At 42.7% G+C, this 25123-nt stretch overlaps 2 protein-coding genes across 6 annotated transcripts in view; both read right to left on the bottom strand.

Moving 5' to 3' along the window:
* The window catches only part of mapkbp1 (mitogen-activated protein kinase binding protein 1), a 36047-nt gene extending 13874 nt beyond the window's left edge, over window positions 1-22173 (bottom strand). For 2 of the 5 annotated variants that reach the window (XM_035532606.1, XM_035532604.1), the window contains exons 1-9: window positions 20956-22173; window positions 17961-18052; window positions 6342-6404; window positions 5438-5495; window positions 2992-3162; window positions 2690-2827; window positions 2413-2595; window positions 2092-2109; window positions 574-734 (exon numbers count right to left, since the gene is read on the bottom strand). In XM_035532606.1, the coding sequence (XP_035388499.1) occupies window positions 574-734; window positions 2092-2109; window positions 2413-2595; window positions 2690-2827; window positions 2992-3162; window positions 5438-5495; window positions 6342-6404; window positions 17961-18052; window positions 20956-21069 (998 nt within the window). In that variant the 5' untranslated portion in view covers window positions 21070-22173. The remainder of the gene's footprint in view (window positions 1-573; window positions 735-2091; window positions 2110-2412; window positions 2596-2689; window positions 2828-2991; window positions 3163-5437; window positions 5496-6341; window positions 6405-17960; window positions 18053-20955) is intronic. The other 3 variants (XM_035532603.1, XM_035532602.1, XM_035532605.1) reach the window with 3 other exon arrangements.
* A 501-nt stretch (window positions 22174-22674) lies between these two features.
* On the bottom strand, window positions 22675-23619 carry LOC113579359 (type-1B angiotensin II receptor). The gene has a single exon (XM_027013221.2). It carries the CDS (start codon window positions 23617-23619, stop codon window positions 22675-22677), a length of 945 nt encoding a protein of 314 aa, XP_026869022.2.
* Window positions 23620-25123: the final 1504 nt, after the last annotated feature.

Genomic DNA, 25123 nt, shown 5'->3' with positions numbered 1-25123 from the left:
GAAAAATGCATCCTAACGCAGATGGCAGAGGGAAACAATGGTGTCCATCGACTGGCGTGCATTTTTCTGGGTGCTCAGCCACCCAAATCCTTACGAGGTACAGTTAAAGACGACGTCCAGCAGTGCTGTGAGCCTGTCTGTCCGGGCCTGGAGGGGGCCGAGGGGAAACGCTGAATACATGCGACAGGTCGCGCAACTCTCACAGCCCACTCTCTTTATAAAACAGGAGGAAATGCCTCCGACATTGTTCAAAACCATTTGTTGCATATGTATGACCGTGGATAAGAAACAAATACCAGCAAACCCACGCTGACCCAACTCACACAGCACAATGAAAGCATTTGTACTGTTCAGCTGATGTTGGAAAATGAGATCCGATATTGAGAAGGTTTTGATTATGCTGCTTTGTCCGAACTTTGAGCAAAGAGCACAGCTGGATGCAGTACTACCATATGAATCTCAGTGTAATGCCTCTGCTTTCAGCCCTTATCCGGTGGAAGCCCCCCTGAAACACGGGGCACATGCTTCGCGGTCTGACTGCACGGACCCCAGCGTGGGGCAGTGGCGGCTCACCTAGCCTCGGTCAGGGCTGCGATGTCGGAGCCCAGGCAGTGGGGGCGGGGCAGAGTGCAGATGAAGTGCAGGTTGACCGGGCTGAAGGCTCTCACTGTTCCATCCGCACAGCCACAGAAGATCAGATCCTCCGTCACGGACAGAGAGGTGGCCAGGCCCGTCTGGAAGAGATGTGGAGGAAAGGAAAGCATTAGGAAAGCTCCCCATACCGAAAGCTGTACCCGGGCACGGGCGAGTGGCGTTAGCCCCTGGGGCGCTAACAGGGATGGACATTTACTTTAAAGCTCTGAACACTCAGTTAACAAAGAGCACTGAAATGTGGCGTGATTTCACTGCATGGCAGGGGGCAGGCATGTAGTTTCTGAAGTGCTGACTGTATTATTGATTCAGTAATGAAGCTGGTGAAATGAAGACCTGTGTATACAGAGCAAAAATTCTGATGGGGTTGACAAGGTTATGAACAAATTGTATTATTTACACTGTACAAATAGCATTGTTGTTTTTTTTTCCCCAAAAACCCAAAGCAAGGAAAATGAATACAATCAAATCACTGAGCAGAAAGGTAGAAAACCCCAGGGGTAGCAAGGGTGGGTTTGTGCTTCAGTTAGTGCATTTCAGCCCCTGTAAGTAGGACACCACCTATCTGCTGTCCCACAGCTAAAGGGGGAGGAGATGCAGCCACACAGTTCAGCACAGAACCATGATGGCTGACCGGTGTCCTTGATTCAATCAGACTAAGAATCTAATTTTAAAAAACAATTAAATAAAGTTTAGTGTTCACATGTTGGGTATAAAAAGGTACAGAAAAGGGGACATGATATTCACAAACATAAAAATACATTTTTCAGAAAATCAAATCAGAGCATGACATGGAATGTACCACTGTCCCCTACAATTGATGGGTTTTCAGAAAGAGAGCCTTTAGCCTTTTCTCTCCTATTTGCACGCATGTGCACACACACGCACGCACGCAGGTCTGCGTAGTGCACAAGAGCGGCCACTGAAGCCCGGCTGAGCTGTGCAAGATGCTGCCTGTCGTATCTGATGAGGCAGCTGCAACTCTGCACCTCTGTACTGCCCCTCACTCCCCTGGCTCTCTGAGCGCACGCCACCCCGAGCTGGGGGAGTCAACACTCTTTTGCTCCTTCTGGCTTTCTTCTCTCGCAATTTGCCTGGAAACAGACCGGGCCGGACTAACGCCACACAGGCTTGGCAAAATGTTAATGAATCTTCAGCAAGGCAGAGTTTCAGTGAACCAGCCTGTGGCCCTACTCTGAGTGGCATATGTCAGGAGTGGAGACTGACTGAACAGGAGATGCATAGTGACATAATGCAGCGTGAACACAAGAGAGCCATGAGTCCATGAAAGGCTTCCGGAATGGCCCGGAATGCCTTTTTCACTGGGTAATGAACCACCCGGGCGAGATGAACGGGTCGGTGTTGAGAGCAGTGCTGGGAACCATGAACACCAAGATGTGGGGGTGAATGTGACTGGCACAGCCCAGGAAAACCACTTACTGTGATACTGTCGCTGTTCTGGACAGTGCAAGAGGAAGAGAAGCAGAACAGGCCAACGTCAGACAGCAGCGTGGTTAACCAACACACAAATACCTCCACAGGCCACAGGTGAAAAGCAGGGATTCGTCTCACGCAGCACACAACAGCGGAACTAACAGTCCCAAATATAAAGGTGGGCAGAGAGATGCAGGGCGCCAACATCCCAAACAAGAAGTCAGACAAAGGCAGCTTCAGCTGCAACTACAATAGGAGGACATGCATATTTACACAGAAGTCACACAGATCAGTTTCTGAACAATGATGTCAGCCCCACCCACTCACCCTGAGCTCCACCCACTTGTCCAGCAGCCTCTTGTCGTTGAACTCGCACAGCAGGCCTGAGGACGTGATGCAGAAGGTACTGTCAGCCTTGCGGCCTTTGCCGCACGCCACGTCACTGAAGAAGTTGTTACGGAGCTCCCCCAGCAACCCAGAGCGGCCCAGTAATGGCACCGTGGCATTGACCTGAAAGCGTGTGATGGTAAACAAAAAGAAGTGGACAATGAGCGAATACAAAGATGAAGACGCAAGCGTCGGTAAAAAGTGGCCGTGAGCGTACCTTGGAGGACTTGGCGTGGTCCAGGTACCAGAACTTGACATGCCTGTTCCCTGCTGTAACGAAGTAGGAGCTGTCGTCTGAGAACGACACGGCCGTAACTTTACTGGACACTTTGTTGGCAGCCACCACTACATTTTTCTGGAAGGATGACGGAATGAAATTCAATGTGACATAACTGAAAGTGGAACTTTCGAGGTGACATTTCAAGCGGGCCAGATCAGGACCAGGCCCGATCTCCCCAATCAATCAGGATCTCCTAATGACTCTTGCATTCGTTCGCGTGAGCTAAACATGTTGAGCACCTTCCAGGCCCAGACGTTGACGATCATGTCGTGCTGGTAGCCCACACTGACGATGTACTTGCTGTTGGGGGAGAAGGCGACGCAGGCCACTCCATACTTATGCTCCTGCAGCTCGGCCACCTGGGTCCTCTCCGTCACGTCCCACACCCGCACCGCCGGCACATGTCCACTCTGAAGAAAATGTTTCAATAATGTAGATGCATAGGACTTTAGGGTCTCTTAAATTTTAATTTTATTTTTTATTGACAATTGTATACATTGCTAATTTGGTCCCTTCATACTCATTATATTTAGGTGACGGGTTTGTTGATTATCCAAGTTACACAACCCAATCAATGACTGGTCAGGAACCAGTGACATGAGAGGATTTACTGTTGATATTCTTCTGATAGAGACAGAGCAGCCTAACTGCGATTAGTATTCAGCACTGCCACAGCTGAACACAGAGGCTACAGTCTAACAGAGAAAAAGCTATTTATGCAATGGCCAACCACAGCAGCCAACCACACGCTGAGACCCTTATGCTCCGGTTCCCCTCCCATTTTCTCTCTCCCGACACACTCTTCTCTTCTCCCTGGTTCTCGTTCTCTCCCTACACTCGTCTTCTTCCAGGTTCTCCTTCTCCCCTACACAACCTCATCTCTCTCCCTACACACACCTCATCACCCTGGTTCTCCTTCTCTCCCTACACACACCTCATCACCCTGATTCTCCTTCACTCCCTACACACACCTCATCACCCTGGTTCTCCTTCACTCCCTACACAACCCCATCTCTCTCCCCTACACACTCATCACCCTGGTTCTCCTTCTCTCCCTACACACACCTCATCACCCTGGTTCTCCTTCTCCCCTACACACACCTCATCACCCTGGTTCTCCTTCTCTCCCTACACACACCTCATCTCTCTCCCCTACACACTCATCACCCTGGTTCTCCTTCTCTCCCTACACACACACCTCATCTCTCTCCCTACACACTCATCACCCTGGTTCTCCTTCTCTCCCTACACACTCATCACCCTGGTTCTCCTTCTCTCCCTATACACTCATCACCCTGGTTCTCCTTCTCTCCCTACACACTCATCACCCTGGTTCTCCTTCTCTCCCTACACACTCATCACCCTGGTTCTCCTTCTCTCCCTACACACTCATCACCCTGGTTCTCCATCTCTCCCCTACACACTCATCACCCTGGTTCTCCATGTCTCCCCTACACACTCATCACCCTGGTTCTCCATCTCTCCCCTACACACTCCCTTTTCTGTCCTCCTTTCACCTCTTGCTGACAGCAGGCAAAGTCTGTGCGTAGGCAGGCACTGTGCTGCCTGTTACCATGGCAACCCGGGTAAGCCCAAGCTTCGTGCCACTTTCCGATGCATCAGAGGCGGAGCCTCCTTATGAAGAGAAGGGATCTGGTCTCGTACACCAGTGGAGTTCAGTGACCCGCCGGTGTGTGGAGCAGCAGAGAGCAACCAAAGCACCTTCTGCTCCCAGCCGGTCAGGCTAACCGAGGTCAGCTAAACCAAAAGTGCTCCATACACGTGCCTGGGAGTGGGAGTTAACGTTAAACTAATGATGTGTATGGTTGCTTCAAATACTGTAAACACTAAAAAGATATATTGAATGGTGTGTAAACTGTTGATGAGAAAGGCAACTGGATCCTTCCCACGTTTGCATGCAGTATAAAATCTTTCATAAGGTTTTCAAATCCCTGCACAGTCTGGCACCTTGTTACCTTTCCGCTCTCCTTCATACATGTTCATCTCACCTTCTCAAATCACACTGATCCTCTGGAACTCACCTGCAATCTACCCCCAGGCCACATACTTTCAGAGACACAGTAACAAGAAACCACGAGGGACAGTGTTCTAGGGTTTTAGGGCCTGCTCTGTTAAAAGCCCTAAACTTTGGAACAATCTGCCTTTACACCTCTACTCTTCTACATCCCTCTCCTCATTCAAAAAACACCTGAAAACCTTGTCCAGATTGTGTTTACATCTACTTATTTAATTATCTCTGATTATACTATAGTTCCTCTCTTCATTTTCTCAAGGTTTTTACATTGTTCTTATCAGTTATTTTTAGCATGATTTTTCTTTGAAAAAACATGAAATGCATGTTAGTAAATAAAAAATGCTGACGCGTGGGAGGGTACAACACCATGACACCGGAACATCTCAACATTCACTACATGCCTGTTATATCCGCCCATGAGCAGTGCACACAGTCCCTGAGAGTGCACATACTGCAGGTTGCAAAGAGGGACCTGTATTGTGTTGCATAACACAGCAGTTTTCAATGTTCATACTTCCCCAGCTGTGGTTTTATTATCTGACAGATCGAGGGTGCAGATCTGCCTTTGTCTCCTGTTGTAATGACCCATATTCCAATGCCGCATGCAGCCACAGCGATAAGCAAAGCAGCACATGAGCGCAAAAACTCACCTCTCCTGTAACCACATGCTTGCCGTCGGGTGAGAAAGCTAGAGTGGTGATGGTTTTCCTGAGGAGAGAGAAAGTAGAGGGAAGTGTTTCAGTGTTCCAGCTGAAGTGAATGCTTCCTGTCTGCCCAAGAGACTTCCTGTTGATCAGTGCTCATTGCAATAATGGCAGTGATTCACTCCAAGATCAAACTCATGTATACACCACTGTAATTTCAGCTAGAAACAAAATTGGATTGAGGATAGTAGAGACACTACTGTGGGACTCTGGTAATGCTGAAATATAATCATAAAGGAGCGCTTTTAATGAGAAATCTATGATTCTAGAAACTTTTCAGTTTTACTATGTTCAGTGTAGGTGTAAGTTGGCCCAAGGAGAAACAGGGACATCAGAATTTGTGAAAATATGCAGAATCTTGACTGTATACAGGTAAACATCTAACTTCATTTCAAAGATCATGTTTAGAATATAGGTCACGTTGCTAAAGGGATGCCCAATGCTAAACGACAGCCTGCACAATGACCAACAAGAATGACTCAGTTAGGTGACTTCCTGTCTTGGAGAGGTGAGAACAGGAAAACAGGAACTCACTGTAGTTCATTATAGTTCAAAAGAGCAAACTGTAGTGTTGAAGTTAATGTCTAATTCTGAACCCATTATCACTGTAAATACAGGATAATCAACTCGAAGCTCTAACAGCTGGTGTGGAAGACGACACCAAATTTGCATGATCACACTCTCAACACCTCTACTTGTATGCAGATTTTTAAAAATCCATTTTATTTTCATTGAGCTTTTTATAAGGGACAAATTAACTAGCCTGTCCAAACCACAGGAATAAGCCACCCGGAACAATCCAAGCTAGCAGGCTGCAATGAGGCTGCTATTCAGGGCCTGGAAGCCTCACCTGGAGTTGTTTAGAATATGATACTGTTTGCTCTTCTTGGGGTTCAGCAGTACCACCACACACCTGCAAGAAAAACAGAGACGCTCGTTAACACCATAGGCCTCTGTGTACTCAGTAAACAACTCCTGTGAAGACACAGCAGAGCCGTAGAGAAGCAAAATATAGAGCAGACACACAGACCCGCATGCACTCACACACACAAACACACCTTATTTCACAAGAGCCAACGTTTGTACACACATGTACTGAGAACACATGAGCTGTTCTAATACATGTGATTAAGCAGTGAACACTGCATTTATTTCCCTATTTCCTACAGATGTTGGTCTGAGTGCTCACACTGGAGCAAAGCCCCATATGTGCCTGTGCAGTGTGTGACACAGAGTCTCAATGCCTGCTCCGCTTCTCTCACCTCCTAAAACGAACAAAAGTCTCAACAAACGCCTTTCCAAAGACCTTTAAACAAACCCTGGCTGTTCCAGCTGTAGGTCAGTATGGCTGAGAGTGTCAGCAGCAATAAAACAGGAGTTCGGTGCTCTGCAGCATTACATAGAGAGTACTGCACTGGTACAGAATAACACTGAGAGTATACAGCACTGGTACAGAATTACACTGAGAGTATACAGCACTGGTACAGAATTACACTGAGAGTATACAGCACTGGTACAGAATTACACTGAGAGTATACAGCACTGGTACAGAATTACACTGAGAGTATACAGCACTGGTACAGAATTACACTGAGAGTATACAGCACTGGTACAGAATTACACTGAGAGTATACAGCACTGGTACAGAATTACACTGAGAGTATACAGCACTGGTACAGAATTACACTGAGAGTATACAGCACTGGTACAGAATTACACTGAGAATATACAGCACTGGTACAGAATTACACTGAGAGTATACTGCACTGGTACAGAATTACACTGAGAGTATACTGCACTGGTACAGAATTACACTGAGAGTATACAGCACTGGTACAGAATTACACTGAGAGTATACAGCACTGGTACAGAATTACACTGAGAGTATACAGCACTGGTACAGAATTACACTGAGAGTACTGCACTGGTACAGAATTACACTGAGAGTATACTGCACTGGTACAGAATTACACTGAGAGTATACAGCACTGGTACAGAATAACACTGAGAGTATACAGCACTGGTACAGAATTACACTGAGAGTATACAGCACTGGTACAGAATTACACTGAGAGTATACAGCACTGGTACAGAATTACACTGAGAGTATACAGCACTGGTACAGAATTACACTGAGAGTATACAGCACTGGTACAGAATTACACTGAGAGTATACTGCACTGGTACAGAATTACACTGAGAGTATACTGCACTGGTACAGAATTACACTGAGAGTATACTGCACTGGTACAGAATTACACTGAGAGTATACTGCACTGGTACAGAATTACACTGAGAGTATACAGCACTGGTACAGAATTACACTGAGAGTATACTGCACTGGTACAGAATTACACTGAGAGTATACAGCACTGGTACAGAATTACACTGAGAGTATACAGCACTGGTACAGAATTACACTGAGAGTACTGCACTGGTACAGAATTACACTGAGAGTATACTGCACTGGTACAGAATTACACTGAGAGTATACAGCACTGGTACAGAATAACACTGAGAGTATACAGCACTGGTACAGAATTACACTGAGAGTATACAGCACTGGTACAGAATTACACTGAGAGTATACAGCACTGGTACAGAATTACACTGAGAGTATACAGCACTGGTACAGAATTACACTGAGAGTATACAGCACTGGTACAGAATTACACTGAGAGTATACAGCACTGGTACAGAATTACACTGAGAGTATACTGCACTGGTACAGAATTACACTGAGAGTATACTGCACTGGTACAGAATTACACTGAGAGTATACTGCACTGGTACAGAATTACACTGAGAGTATACAGCACTGGTACAGAATTACACTGAGAGTATACAGCACTGGTACAGAATTACACTGAGAGTATACAGCACTGGTACAGAATTACACTGAGAATATACAGCACTGGTACAGAATTACACTGAGAGTATACAGCACTGGTACAGAATTACACTGAGAATATACAGCACTGGTACAGAATTACACTGAGAGTATACAGCACTGGTACAGAATTACACTGAGAGTATACAGCACTGGTACAGAATTACACTGAGAGTATACAGCACTGGTACAGAATTACACTGAGAGTATACAGCACTGGTACAGAATTACACTGAGAGTATACAGCACTGGTACAGAATAACACTGAGAGTATACAGCACTGGTACAGAATTACACTGAGAATATACAGCACTGGTACAGAATTACACTGAGAGTATACAGCACTGGTACAGAATTACACTGAGAGTATACAGCACTGGTACAGAATTACACTGAGAATATACAGCACTGGTACAGAATTACACTGAGAGTATACAGCACTGGTACAGAATAACACTGAGAGTATACTGCACTGGTACAGAATTACACTGAGAGTATACTGCACTGGTACAGAATTACACTGAGAGTATACTGCACTGGTACAGAATTACACTGAGAGTATACAGCACTGGTACAGAATTACACTGAGAGTATACAGCACTGGTACAGAATTACACTGAGAGTATACAGCACTGGTACAGAATTACACTGAGAGTATACAGCACTGGTACAGAATTACACTGAGAGTATACAGCACTGGTACAGAATTACACTGAGAATATACAGCACTGGTACAGAATTACACTGAGAGTATACAGCACTGGTACAGAATTACACTGAGAGTATACAGCACTGGTACAGAATTACACTGAGAGTATACAGCACTGGTACAGAATTACACTGAGAGTATACAGCACTGGTACAGAATAACACTGAGAGTATACAGCACTGGTACAGAATTACACTGAGAATATACAGCACTGGTACAGAATTACACTGAGAGTATACAGCACTGGTACAGAATTACACTGAGAGTATACAGCACTGGTACAGAATTACACTGAGAATATACAGCACTGGTACAGAATTACACTGAGAGTATACAGCACTGGTACAGAATTACACTGAGAGTATACAGCACTGGTACAGAATAACACTGAGAATATACAGCACTGGTACAGAATTACACTGAGAGTTCTTACACTGCAAACATTCATATAGGTGAAAAGATGAAGTGGACAGAGATGATACTTCATTTTGTTTTTCATTAATCCTGCATTAATCCATTACAAATCCAAAACACATCCCATATAATAACGCAACCTTCTTAAAAACACAGCCTATTGAAAACAACAGAGGTGAAACTGAGAAAATGACAGTGGGAACAAGGCAACGACAGGGTGTTTGTGTGTGTGTGTGTGTGTGTGTGTGTGTTAGATGGGCCATTTCAAATGATTCCCCTACTTATTACACTAATCACCGACATCACTGCTACTGTGTGTTACACACCCCAGGAACACACAGGTGGAGTCAGAAGCTGGGGGATCCCATGACTACTGTACAAGGGGTTGCTCACAAAGATGTGTACCAAAGTTCAATTTCACCGCATCGCAGATCCAACAGAGCACAACGGAAGAAAGGGTATGTTCGGCCAGAGGAGGATGGGCACCCCCTTTTAAGTCTCGGTTCCTCCCAAGGTTTCTTCCTTGTGCTCTAGGGAGTTTTTCCTTGCCACTGTCGCCCTTGGCTTGTTCTCTGGTGGCTTGGACATTTGTAAAGCTGCTTTGTGACAACATCTGTTGTAAAAAAGTGCTATATAAACAAATTTGATTTGGTTTGATCTGCCACTTTGCCTTCCCATCAGGTAGTCCTGGACAGCACAGCTGTGTGTCCTTCAGCAGAGGACTGATACCAGACAAATGATCAGTAGAGATGCTGACAGCCCTGCAGTCACACGCTCCTCTACACCCCTGAGCAGTTAGCACATACAAAGCGAAAGCAAATGGGACTCGACCAATGACTAATACTATTAATGGATTTCAACAGTTGTTATTGCAAAGTTCCTGATAGGACAAACAGGGCTCGGACCAGAGCACAGAACTCAGCATGGTGGAGAGCAATTACTATTATTTACATTTATATGGTGCCTTTGTCAGACTCAAGGAAGATTTCCAGACAGACATCAGCTGCATGGTTATGACACACAGCAAAGATGGCAGAATCTGGTACAGCCTAGAGAGAGACACCCCCTCCCCCTCCACAAACACACAATGCACACACACACACACACACACACACACACACACACACACACACACACACACACACACACACACACACACACACACACACAAACACACACACTGAGCTCTCACCCAAATAAAACCCTTCTGTATTAAAAAGAAAAGAAAAAGCACACTCAGTAACATTTTGCAAAATTTGCAATAATCTGACTGAAATCAAACAGAACTCCCTTTTTCCCCATAAAACCTGCTCTGTTAATGGTGAAATTTGAAAGGCTGAAAACATTTAAACTGGATATTACAGTTACAACCACAACAGTAAAAAAAATTTTTTTTACGTCATTATAATTAAGTGACTGTGAAATAGGTTTCAGACAGTACTTTAAACATCAGGGTATATTTTTGTCATTGTGCATAAACTGTAATTACCGGAGAAATACAATATATTACTGAGATATCACCCCAACTTGGTTCATCACCAATTACACACTTACCCATAATATTTTACTTAGGTTTTACTAGAAGCAACCAGCAAATAACGATCACTTACAATATTTACTTGTAAAACAAGTCCACCCTGCCAATACAAACAGGCAAACACAAAACACTCTCCCTCTCTCTCTCACACACACACCCCCCTTATGTTTAAGAAAACACTGACCAAAAAAAAAAAAAATCCAATAGTCTTCTACAGTGTCACAAAGCTGAGGTTTGCACATTATCATTCAAGGTTCCACTGCAGCTGAGCCATTCATTACACGCTGTTGACTACAATAACTTTTTCCACTCCGACATCTGACCTGTCTGCTGCTAAACAGAACCTTATGCAGCAAGCTGTGATGCAGTGCGTGTTCTGACATCATTCTATCATAGCCAGCATTAACTAATTCTGCGGGACTGGACATAACGGGCTAGTCTTTGCTTCTCATGCACATTCAGTGAGCCTTTGGCACTCATGACCTTGTTACCCATTCACCAGCTGTCCTTCCTTACCACTTTTGGTAGGTACTAAAGGAACACCCCACAAAACCTGCAGTTTAGAAGATGCGTCAAAGTTGCTCAGATCCTTACACTTACTCATTTTCCTGCTTCCAAGACATCAAATTCAAGAACTGACTGTTTACTTGGTGCCTAATACATCCCACTACTTGTCACGTGCCACTGTGACAAGATAATAATTTTGATCCACATAACCTGTCAGGTTTTAATGGTTTATGTATACTCCACCCCATCTCTGTGTGCACATCCTTTCTTAGGGAGAGAAGCTGCTCGAACCTGACAGCAAGGATAATACAGGCAAGCGCGCACGCACGCACACACACACACACACACACACACACACACACACACACACACACTGAGCTCTCACCCAAATAAAACCCTTCTGTATTAAAAAGAAAAGAAAAAGCACACTCAGTAACATTTTGCAAAATTTGCAATAAATAATCTGACTGAAACCAAACAGAACTCCCTTTTTCCCCATAAAAACTGCTCTGTTAATGGTGAAATTTGAAAGGCTGAAAACATTTAAACTGGATATTACAGTTACAACCACAACAGTAAAAAAAAAATTGTTACGTCATTATAATTAAGTGACTTTATTATAAGCAGTGCGTCAGCATGTTCCTCCCTGCAGGTGAAGGCAGCCTGGGTAATGACATGACATAAAAGGAAAAGGAAAAGAAAAATAAACAAAACACATAAAATAAAGACAGCGGTCTGCGGTAATCATCAGTGTAAACTCTCCTCCCCATTCCCTCCCACCTTTACATAAGTTTGCTGTGACCAGAAGCAGCCAGACTGGTTATGTGTCAATACAGGGATCAGTAGAGCACATGTAACTACACACTATATGAGATTTTCCCACTCACTGCGCTAAACTGCTCTTATAGGGACACTATAGCTGTATTCAAGATAACCGAATTATTAAACTGGATGTTACAGTAACAAAGTTACAATTCAAATAAATAAATGTGTTTGTGACCACTAGCCTTGGGGCAATAACATATTACAATAATTTATTGTCTAGTTTAAGCAAATCATCATCTTGTTGATTTCCATCACGTGCCCTTATGTCACATTTCTTTAGTAGTTTCTCCTTTATTTAACAATTTCCTTTGTACAAGCAGTCTCATCTATGGTTAGTTATAAATGTATCCAGTAGAAAAGACTAGATTTAATTTGTGTGAAACAAAGACACTCTGGTACATGTGACCTGCTCTCCGGTATAGCGTGAAAAATCCATAAGAAGTCCATAAGAAGGGTTTCAGTGCGTCGGTCTGGCAATGTTGTGGTTTCAAACCAAATGAACAATGAGAATATGTTTACATATTAACAGTGTTACAGAAACTATAAATAAAATCAACGCAAATTTCTGTCATAAGTACAAAAATACTTGTTGGCATGAATAGCAAAAAGGTTAAAGGGATGATCATTTTAGCAGCATGTTCGTGTTTAAACCAGTATGTACTGAAAGAAACTGGGGAACAATACCTAAATCAATCTCACTAACATTATGAATTAAGATTCGCTATCTTTTCATTTTCTGTCATTCTCCCACTGAGATGCAGCAGTTCACTTAGGAAGCACCTACAAGTGTCACATTACTGAAACTATGAAAGGCACCGTAATGCTCACATGTGGCACTTTTTACCTGAAGGTGCAACATGATATCATTTAGCCCTTTAATCCTGGAGAAGATAATCGTTTGTCTAAATTTACATGAATGCCCAAGCCTACTGGACACACACCGGCCGTACTCAGACTCTGCAGGGCCATGAGACAGGTGTGTCCCAACTGTTAGACAATCCGATCTAGCTCATTATCTCACCTGCTTGGAAACCCAGTAAACTTGTTCAAGTGCACACAAACTTGTAGCTTAAACTAGCCCCGCGGATGTCAGTGCTGATTTAGAAATATGGTTTATTTTGAGTCCAAAACATCACCAAACCAGCAATGGTCATGTACTGCAATACAACGTGCTACTAGTGTAAATCTCTGGATAATAAAAAGTCTGCGGTGACAGGCCAATTAACAGAGAAAGGGAGTTCCAGTGCACAAACAGCCTCAGCTGTGATAGGAGATGCCACTGAGCCTTGAGGGAGACCAATAACTCTCACACTGAGGAAAAGGAGGAGCTCACGTTGAACTGGAAAGGTGCCAGTTTACAGATAAAAGGGCATGAACGGCACTCATTGGTAGAAACTCATGCTACATTAGTGCTATAAGAAATAGCACAGGCCTGTGCCATAACAGTGGGGCCACTTATGCAACACTCAAAAAAGGCACCGCGACTGGTGGGCGTGCAGACGCCGCCCATATATAAACCCAGAACTGGAGCTCAACACTTACACATATGTGAGGAATGCTTGCATTTATACTTTCTGTGTGCTTGTGTTAAAGGGATTAGATTACTGCCTTCCGACTGGTAAGTGGAATAAACCAAAAGGACAGGTGGTTAAGCCTCACACACACACCCACACACACACACACACACACACACACACACCCACACCCCCATCCAGTATTACCATCAGATGGACAGGAGAGCATTGATTTCCAAGTGGGAGCCCAATGCATGACGTCCGTTAGCAGGGCTAGCCCACTGATCCCAGACACTCAGAGAGCACACAGACTCAGTTCTCCAATCCCATTAGCTCTCAGCCCCGTCCAGCCCAGATAAAGCACCACCCCCCGTTAATACGCCCACACACTCGCAGTGGTTCAGCTGCTGGGTATTTTCATGCACAGAGTCAGCGAAATGTAATCAATCGTTTCAATCCTAATAGTCACCTCTTTAATATAAGCAGTGTGAACATTTTCATGTAATATCTGTGTTTAGATTGGACTGCTCCTCTCAGATCAGTACTACAAGATGTCACTGGGGACAGTGGCTGCAGCAAAGCTACATTCCTGAAGTGAACACTGCAGTGCAGCACAGCCGCTGAGTGAAAAACTGCACTGTTCAGCACACGCTACAGAAACCGAGGAGAGGGGTGTGTGTGTGTGACCTTTGTCCAGCCATGTGGTGATTCAGCCCAGATGATTCCTTCATTCTCTCTCTACCAGCCTCCTCTCCTCTAGATTTTTAATGCTTCTTTTTCTCCTCTATTGTCTCCCTCCGCTACTCTTCTTCACTCTACTGACCCACTTTACTGCGGTAAGAGAGAGTGAGAGACACACACAGACATAGAGAGGGAGAGAGACACAGACAGGGAGAGGGAGACAGACACACACACACACACACACACACACCCCGACAGAGAGAGGAAGAGACTCTGACCCCCATTTTCATGAACATTAGCCTGACGGAGTGCTATTAATGCTGCATACAGCTTTATACAATCATGTTTCTGGCCATATTAGTGCACGCAGAAAGGCTTTTTTTAATGGTACATTTTATTCTATAAAAATGAAATGCTATTAATGATCAAAAAAATAGTAAAGTTATTATGGAAGCTATGAATGCCGGGGAATTGCTATCAAAGTCAAAATCAATGTTATAGTAATGTTGTAATGTTAACAGGCTTCTTATAAGCAGACAGCACCTTAAAAGCTGCGCTCATTAAAGTATCTGTCGGGAGGAAGGCACTGGAGAAACCTACTGACTGCCATGGCACAGTGGCAACCGTGTGTCAGTACCCCTATGAGATGAGGGTTCCTGAGCACCCAAGCAGTGTGCTAGCCCTGCTCCTCACATACCCCCTGTGTGTGCAGGTGACTGAGAAGCCAAACACACTGCAATACTGAACCCTCAGGGTGGGTTAATCCACTCAACAACTCCTAATATGAATTTTTACCACAAAATGTCCTTTTCATAAACAGCAGTTAGAAATATTGTTTGGGTGAAAAAAGAGGACAATGTGTCATCTAGTGTCTTATACAATATGTCCATAGTGGATTCAAATCCTGGAGCTGGATGTCATATTTCATGTGCAAAATGACACATTCAGCAGAAGAGGGCCTGCATGAGAAACACTAGGAAAGGACAAGGTCATGTATTTTAAGAATTGCCTATCTCTGCAACAGGGGACAATAACATCTGCAAAATATTATACAAAACCCACTAACAATTGTTTCAGCGAAAAGACCAACCAAACACAATGAGAGCACTTCAAGTGAAGAGAGCACTCCACATTTTTCTTTAAGGTGCACTTCAGGAAAAAGGACAGCTCCCCACTGAATGCTTTATGTTTAATTAACTAATGAAATTAGCTGTTCTGTCTGAAGTTGACAGATACTCAGTTTCCATTACTCACTAAACCCACTCAAAGGAATCACCAAACAATTGAGTTTGGCCTTTTGACTGCACTTCTGACTTGGCCAATATGTGAAATCTCTTTTAATTAGATAAAACCACAGATCAAGGACCCCAAATAGCAACTCTCCAGAGTTCTCAAATTATCAGTAAAAACCTGGATTAGACTACATCCTGAAAAACTGCCCTGAGACAATGTCTGTTGTTAAAGCAAAAAATCTGATTATTACACACACACACATACACACATACACACACCCACAAACACACACACACACACACACACACACACACACACACACACACACACACACACACACACATATATATATATATTTTTCTGAATGAAATAAGTTGAATTAAAAGTCTGCAATGACATTTTTAATTTCAGACCTTCTATGCATCAAATGACCATGTCATGTTGGTTCAAAATTGAGTGACGTCTAACTGGGTGCTGGTTTCACCATATGAGTAGATGTTGACATTAGAATTTAAAACTCACCTTCTGCAATACAGGTACAATTATGGTAAAACAAGTACTGGAGAAAAGAAGACTTTTGAAGAAATCATTTACACTTTAAAATCTGACTATAACAGGAAAAAAATCCAAACAAAAAATCTTTCCTAAGCTTGTTTCAACGATTGTCTGCATCGCACTGCCTCCAGTGCCTGATGAACGAGGCTACATATCAGTAGAGTGGCATAAACTTCAACATCAAAGCGCATGACGGGGGGTTCCCTGCAGTCCTAACACCTATAAACTGTAAAACTTTGACTAATTTCACAACTCGTCGAGTTATGGTGGTGCTCAGAGAAAAGACAGAACACTAAAATGATTTCAGTTCCTATGGAAGTATCAGCTGACGTAGGAAGCCCATTTCTGAAGGACAGCTGCAGGGTCTCATCTTATTGACACAGGAGCCCTACACATTTGCTCATACTCCACACCCTGTCCGTAGCAGCCCATGGGCAGATGTTGGCACCAGTTGGAAACCAGGTTTCATCTGCTGAATTAAGTGGTCCCCTGTTAATACTGCTTTTTTAAGCTTGAGATCAAGATGTCAATCTGTCTGGCTGTGTATGAAACCACTAGACTCTGAGGCATTTTACCTTTAAGCGCCCTCTGACTGAGGAGTGGGACTAGACATAAGCAGTGGTGGAAGTTGTGGGAAGGCCTTTCTCCTTAATTAGACAAACTCAGTTGGTTTAATTAGCCAACTGGACTGTGAAGGGTTGTTCTGTGTTCACTAAGTATCTTCATAGTTAAATCAAGTTAGCTTTGTCAAGATCCAGAACTAATGTGTGCGCAACACTGTGTTATGCAACAACCCAGATGTGATGCCTGTTGAGGCAAAGGGAAAAAAACGTGGCAGAGAAAGAGGAATGTTTCAAACAGAGGGAGCACTTAATGACTAACAGCTTAATCATATTATGGGTGCCATGTGATGGCTGAGAGGAACATCTTACCTCTCATGTGCAATCTGACGACTGCTACTACACTTTAGTTGTCAGAGAGCAGTTTTAATTTTCAACTCAACAGTCACTTTAAGAAATTTAGGGTTCGGTATCATCATCAGCAAAAACCCAGATGCAGTTTAGAAACCCAGATGCAGTTTAGACAAAGCAAACAACTGAATACACTTTAAATCAGAGCTCTAACTTAACGACACAGACACCCTCCTTAGTGTTAAATCTCAGCTCGTCAGACACACTCTTCAGTGTTAAATCTCAGCTCCACAGACACACTCCTGAGTGTTAAATCTCAGCTCCACAGACACAATTCAGTGTTAACTGTAGACAAGGCTGGAGTTCCAAGACAGAGGAGCTGCCATGGTGGAGGAATGCTACAGCCACAGGATGTTGAAAATGCTGGATCCTTCCTATTTAGGGCTGGGTGAAAACCACAGCTGGGACAGCCTGCAGGCATGCAGACAAACCTGTTTCGACTACGCACCAAAACTCCTGGTGCACCTCAAAAAATAAAACCCTGCTTCCTGACCCAGCACTTCCTGTTTATGTATAATTACACAGTTTTTACCAGGAGGGGGGAATATGTCAAATCAGAGTGTGGTCAATGAAACAAAGATAATGTATAAAATGACAAGTGGTTGATTCTTAGTTTGGACTCATATTGCTCACCCTGCGGGATAGGCTACCAAACCGGAGCGGGGATCTGAGGCCAAGGCACGGTTTCCTGCAGCAGTAATCCCCAAAACCTTTTCAAGAGTCACCTGCAGAATGACAAAGAAAACACATCAAACGTCTGTAGCAAAGAGCAAAACTCATTCAGAGGAACATTTAGTTTTTGGTAAAAAAAAAAAAAAAGTTTTTTAAAAATCAATAACAAGACAGACGCTGGCCATCATTTCTGGGTCAGTGAGAAGGAGAAATAGGTGCTCTGTCATGGGTTGATTTGGAAGCATCACATACACAGGATAGCAACTGGTGAAAGTATCAGTAAACAGCTTTTAATAAACAAAATGCTTTGGTAGCACATTGCTGATGACATTTACTGTCACAACACCCCCCCCAAAAAATGTCAGAGCCCTGGCCTTTATTATGACCTCTCAAACACTCTGCAAGCATCTACAACGCCCTTGTTGACTCTGAGTATAAATTAATTTCACACTGAGAGAAAATCATATGATAATGAAATACAATATTCTACTATCTGCCCTGACTTGCTAAGAAATAGTGCAGTTTGCCAGCTGCACAGGATCATGCTTGAGGACATAACGAGAGGCACTATAGTACAAACTTACTGGGTAGTTTAAAAGTGTGATTTCAGTGCCTAAAGAACACTGTCAACAATGCTCAGAAAGAGTTCGTCATTTGAAATGAAAATGTGGACTTAAGAGTTTCTAGAATGGTAGGAAGGGCTAAAGTGCAAAGACAAACACTGTCACAAGTAAACTCCCCCAGTCTTTGCCAATTCAAACGCAGACCTATATAAAAGCAATGCATCTGCATTTAGAAAATTATTTAATTAAAATACCCTCTATCAAAAATGCAATGTGCTTTACCACACCATGAATATAAAAGCACTTACATCAGGTCTTTTAGCTCTCAACAGGCTCTTCACAGGAAACATGCACTCCCATGTTAAGGCAGTTAATTATACCAAAGGGTTATTTTTACATAATAGCCTTGCTCTGAGCAGTTAACAGATCAGTGCAGTGGAAATAACTATTCCTTGGATGAAACTAAAAAGCCATGTGAACAGATCCTTGCATTGGAGTCCTTGGAGGGTTGGTAGACAGAGCAGCTGATGTGTGCATGAGTGGTCTTCCCAGCAAGTGTATCTCTGTTCATGATTACCATCACTTCTCTTCCATCCTGTATGGGTCAATCATGCTAGATCGTGTGACACAAACCACAGCCAGTAGGTTTTCTCTGCTCTCAGAGGCACTTTCAGTACTATGGTCAGTACGTTAATCAAACACTGCAGTTTTCCTGCTTTTTTTTTTTTTTTTTTTTTTTTTTTAAGTGTAGGAAAAGTGGAGGATTCATGTTCAGGCAAATATAAAATAACTTATTCAGGCCCATCTAGCACTACACTAAGGCCATACAGCAATGAAACTGCACTAAAACTCTGTACTCTACACAGTGCAACAGTTTACAAATGTTTCCCATTGCTTCTCTGAACAAATAAACACTATGCAATGCAAAGTACAATACAAATATGTAGAAAACATGAGAGTTACTTTAAGTGCATCTTATATATGTCATTAGGAGGTTTAAGCAGTATGCATATAGTAGTAGTCACTACAAAACCAGAAAAAGAAATAACACAGAAAATACATGTTTTAAATGAAACCATGCAAAGGTTAGTGCCAAAGAGTTTGAGCTACAGACTACATTTAAACCTGATATTTTTAAATAGCCTTCTCATTCAATTTGTAGTTGAAAACACAGGGAAAAGAAAAAGAATCAAGCCAAAGGATTAACACTGTCCACCATTTTGATACCACCAAACTTGAGCAAAATTACTCAACACACATACACACATACCCTTTGTTTGGCTGTTTATCCAAGAAAATCTTCAATTCCTTTAGGCTGGACTAGAATGCTGTCTTATAAAGAGTAGAGGTATGCTCTAGCCTCACTCCTCATGGCACCAAAATTATACTTGCTTAATATGTCTGGCAAGTCAAAGATATTTGACAAAGGATATACTATAACAGAACAAATATGGACATCAAGACAAATCATTAAGAGCTTATAAATGCTCATGCTTGAATTTGGACTACTGTGGAACACGTTTTATATTGAGATTTGTTATATCCCCTAATCAGGTCAAACTTGCTCACCCTGAATAACAAAGCTTCACACACTGACTAGTCGATTAACACGAACTGTACGGCACATATACTGGCGTCCCTGAGTACGCTGTCGGGAGTGACTGGTGTTTGCTGGATGCAGTATAATGGAGAGAAGGGTTCGAAACTTGAAGGAAGGTTTTCACATGAGCTTAAACAGAAAAGTACTGTCACCATTTGACTGCGGCAGTAAACAGAATCAGAACGGAATGCAGCGTTTACTTAGCAGCTTGCATATAAGAACACTGGCACACAAAACAGCTTTAAAAGTACGCAAGAAATTGCAAAAGAAGATATTAATACATACAGTTAAACACTTTTAACCATATAATGGAGAACTCGCATGCTTTTTATGTGTATAACTGGTGAAGAGGCAATTGCACGTGTAGTTAAAGGTTTTTGCATTTGCATTTGATACAATGACTGGATAAAATCAGTATCATAACGGATGTGTCCAATAGCAACCTATAATTGTACAGTGTGGGGGTTTAATAGCTTTTCACATTTCATTAGCAGCAAATAACAGTTGCATATGAATCCGTCCTAAGGCACACGAACAGTGGCATTGTTTCGAACCAGTGGCAATCTTCGATAAATGTACTCGGCATAATGATGCGTGTATCTTATGCAAATACTAAAAAAAGGCAGAAAATGATAAGCTACATTAAAATACCTAGGACATATTGCACACACTGGGCTACCAATACCCAGCTATCCTACATGTCCTAGTTTTTCAATAGCTAACAATTAGGCTACTGTGACAGGATGAAGAACATCACGTTTTCCTTAATCAAGAATTACAGTAATATGCGTACCTTATTTCCGAGGCATTCTTTGTTGTTTCCAGTTTTATTTTTTCTTAGTTTGATTGACGGCGAGCGGAGCAGATTCTTAATCCTATTTTTTATAGTAGAGTTTTCCACCGTCATCTTGGTTTCGTGTCATGGGAATATTACCTATTTGCAAGATCAAAAACTGTGACGGCTTTGTAGCCCGTTTTAGAAATTTTGTATACGTTCAGTTAAATAATATAGAATGGAAACGCGTCGTTGGTCATTTTTTCTAGATATAAAACGAAGTCAGCGGCACCGTAATGAAGCTGAGATCCTCTTCTTTGCAGTCCAGCCGTTCCAGCTAGCGACAGACCGCTCCGGTGGTAAAAATGTTCCCACTCACCGCATTGGATGTGCTGAAACTGAACATGTTTCATTCTCATAGCCAGCAGTTCATCGGAGAACCGATCATAATGTCTTCTCTCGGGGGAAATGCCCCCAATCCTGTCCCCTGCACACAGCCAAGGATTTAAAAACCTGCCGGCGCGGCAGGAGCATAGGGGCGGATTAAGGTTTAGTGGACAGATGTTTGCCAATTTGCATGTGTACAGTTTAGGCAGCCAGCCGGCCAGCAGCTAGCAGGCAAGGTAGTACCCATGCCTTCGCTATCTAAAATCAGTAACAAAGGTCCAACGAATGAAAACGGCAGTGAGAGAATAAACACAACTGTTTAATTTTGGCAGTGTTTTGTGCATATATGTTAGCTGACAATTTGGTTAATCAGCTAGCAAGGTATCTTAAGTAATGCTGACATCTGATAGCTAAGCTACCTAATGACACTTAATTTACAAGTGTGCGCACCCCGGGGTTTGCTGTAGATAGCTATCTTAGGATAGTTAACTAGCTATCGCTACATCGTTCAATGGTTTATTACAAAAGCTATTTGCGATTACCAAAATAATATATGATAAAATACAAATGAGCTATGGCCACAGCTTTCATGCTTTGTTTTGGTCAAGCTATTTAACATTACTTCTAAATTAAAGTTAGCTAGCTAGCTGTTAGCTCCCTTGCCTGAAAGCTAGCTAAGCTGGCTACGTTTGGAAATGGCTGTCTTTACGCAAGTCACTAATATTATTTATTGCGATATCTAAGCATGGTCGTCGTTTATCGTTGGACCTTACCAGACTACTGCAATTGCCTATCGTTGTGTCTGTCCAAGTTAGTTTTATAACTAGCTGGCTTGAGTCTGTGCGTTAAAAACAGCAGTGGCCAGTCGGCAACTCGTTGATTGCTGTTTGGAGGACAATTCTGCCATCCAGTGACAGGCAGGTTTGCAACGTTTCAGGCGAGAAATAATAACTAGCTAGCTAGCTACCTTGTTTGACCAATTTGTTTAGGGTGCAAACGAATAACAGATATAAAAATGTTAGCTTTACGTAGTTAGCCTTAATACTGTTTAGAAGGCAAAACAAAAATGAAATCGTTAGCTACCCTACTTTGCAGATTTCCAATTCTTTTAATGCGAACAAAGATTGGTATTTTTAAATAACAAAGCACAAATCATCTTCACCAGAATGAGTGAATATACTGCAGTAAACTGAACTTTTATTGAACTAAAACAGAAAGCTGAAAAGCAAGTTAAACATAATTTTACACGTTAGGCATGTTACATCCAACAATTATAGAATAATTTACTCCTTCACAAGAACACAAAGAAAACGTGCAATACTGTACAAATAATCATCGTGAATCTGTAAATTAGTTGACTGTTTTTATGGAACAAACGGGTATTTTTTTGGATTCCGAAGTTGGACCACACTTAGGCTCCACCGCAAGAGCTGCCTTGTCTTTCCCCCTCACCCTCTGCAACCACCTTTGTCCACAGCTGGTGACCCAACCCACAGCCCTGTTGAGCCGGCCCGCGTAGGGCTGGTGCATGTAGAAAATGAGTGGATCAAGGCATGCATTGAGACAGTACAGCAACTCGGAGGCTTCCACTAACAGATTGACCACCCAGGCCACCCAACAGGTGTTTTCGCAATTGTTCAGAGTGAGGAAGGTTAAGCAAGCGACGATGTGCAACACCTGCCCTGGAACCCAGCAGATCAGGAAATTGGCTATGAAGACCATGATGAACAGTATGGTCTTGTCGCGAACTTGACCCCACAGATGTCGGGACTGTTTCATTCGGGCCATGATCTTCAGATATGAGGGAATGATCAGAAGCAGAGGTACAAAGACCTGGATTGAGTAGAACGACAGGAGGTTGTATGAAGGCTCGGTAGCATTGTACCTAGAGACCACTACCACTCCACAAATGTGTATGCCATTCATCCTTGCCCTGTAAAGAATGCTGGGATAACTGAAGTAGATGAGGAGGGCACTGATGGCCCAGAGGAGCAAAGACACCAGGACACTGTTTCGGGTAGTGCGGATCATTCTGGATTCCAGTGGGAAGACAATGGCCAGCAAGCGATCGGCACTGATGGCACAAATGAACATGGTGCTGGATGTTAAACCCACAAAATACAGGATATTCATTAGGATGCAGAGCAAATGTCCCATTCTCCAGTTGTAGTCTGCACTCATGTATATAGCCCATGGTGTCATGGAGACCAGGTATGCAAGGTCACATATAGCCAAGTTCAGGACTCCAATGGAGCCAATGCTCCAAGGCTGGGAGGGTCGCAGGCAACTCCACATGCTCCCAAGGTTCCCAATTATGCCAAAGAGAGAAAGCATGTGAAACAGCAGAGGAATGAAGGATACAGCATATTTGCGGTTGTAGGGACAGGGTATGTATGGAGTTAAAGGGAGAACAAGATCCTGGGTGTCAGAGCAGATGTTCCTTGAAGCACTGTTGTTCACTTCAGACATTTCTTGGGTTTGGTACAGCCAGATTTGCATTCTACTTTAAGCTACAGTGGGGAAAAAAAGTCATTTGTACTACTGAACTCACCATAGATTCAATTTATACAGACTGTAATTGAAAAGAAAAACAAAACAAAACAAGGTGGGGGGAAAGGCTTACCTTGAGGCTTTTATATTGATCTGAAGGTGTACCAGACTTGTGGTCCTCTACGCGTTCATCTACTGTTTATAAACTCAGCATGTTCCTGCGTCATTCCTCGTAGGATTTAGTTAATTCAAATATCAGCAGTTAGGTAACCACAAGGTAACAATTACTTGTTTAGGTAATTCTCAAGAGCGGGTCTTAAATGGCAAGTGAAATGCTCAGCAGAGCTGAAGCACATTAAAAGGAAAACAAAACTTTTCAAGTTACTTTGTTTTAAAAGTTACAATTAGCAGTAAATTTGTATATGTGTGTACTGTGGTTAAACGTGTAGCAGTAGTAGAAACTGCAGTGTAATCCAGGTTTCCAGAGAAACAGGATGCATCAGATAGAGGTTCTTTATTATATGTGCAAGTAAAGTGCTTACAGTTTTGCTTATACAGCTGGTGAAGCACTTGTCCAAAATGTCTGTTCTCTGGAAACCTTGTGTACTACACTGCCATTTTTACTACATGGCTAAACACAGTACACAGATTCAGAAAGCATTCAGGACCATATATATAAATCTTTTGTATGTGTATACAAGGTTTCAAAAATAAACACATTTTGGACAGCAGTCCTTCCACAGCTGTGCGAGTAAAGGGCTTCTGAAGTTACAGAATGTCAAAACCAGTTCAGAACAGTAGACATTTAAATCAAAATTAATTCCATGGGATTCTAAAGTTGAATGTATAGATTAGTTTTTTCATGTCCTAAACTCATTGCTTCCATAGCAGCAAATGGCTGCTATATAAAGAAAAAGATCACACCTATACTCTGAGAACATTTGGGAGTGGAGTTTTAGAACCAAGTGCGATGAACAAATGTTTTGCACCACTTTGTGTCTCAATACTTTGGTTGTTTATGTAGAAGTATGGAGCTCAAAATGTGGTAAGTATACAGCGAAAGTATTTCGCTGTCCCACTTCTTCCAGAAGGCACAGTGGTGGCCAAATTCATGCTGGGGACTGCAGTATTAAATCTGAAATGGTTCTCATTTTTACTTCAAACTTCCATGCGATTAAAAATGTGGCACACCCTGATTATCTTTGATACCTTTATTGAATTCTGAGGTTACTATTTTACAGTCATCATTTCAGAGAACACTGACTTGCATATAAAAAAATAGGACTCTTAACACATAAAAAGCAGCAAT

The sequence above is a fragment of the Electrophorus electricus genome, chromosome 13 (assembly GCF_013358815.1).
Source record: "Electrophorus electricus isolate fEleEle1 chromosome 13, fEleEle1.pri, whole genome shotgun sequence".
Taxonomy (NCBI): domain Eukaryota; kingdom Metazoa; phylum Chordata; class Actinopteri; order Gymnotiformes; family Gymnotidae; genus Electrophorus; species Electrophorus electricus.
The sequence above is the reverse complement of the archived record's forward strand: the minus strand, read 5'-3'. Positions and strand labels throughout refer to the sequence as shown.

Bases quoted from the DNA above. Each gene is read 5' to 3' on its own strand.
- LOC113579359 (XM_027013221.2), bottom strand. From the start codon at position 23,619: ATGTGGAGTTGCCTGCGACCCTCCCAGCCTTGGAGCATTGGCTCCATT.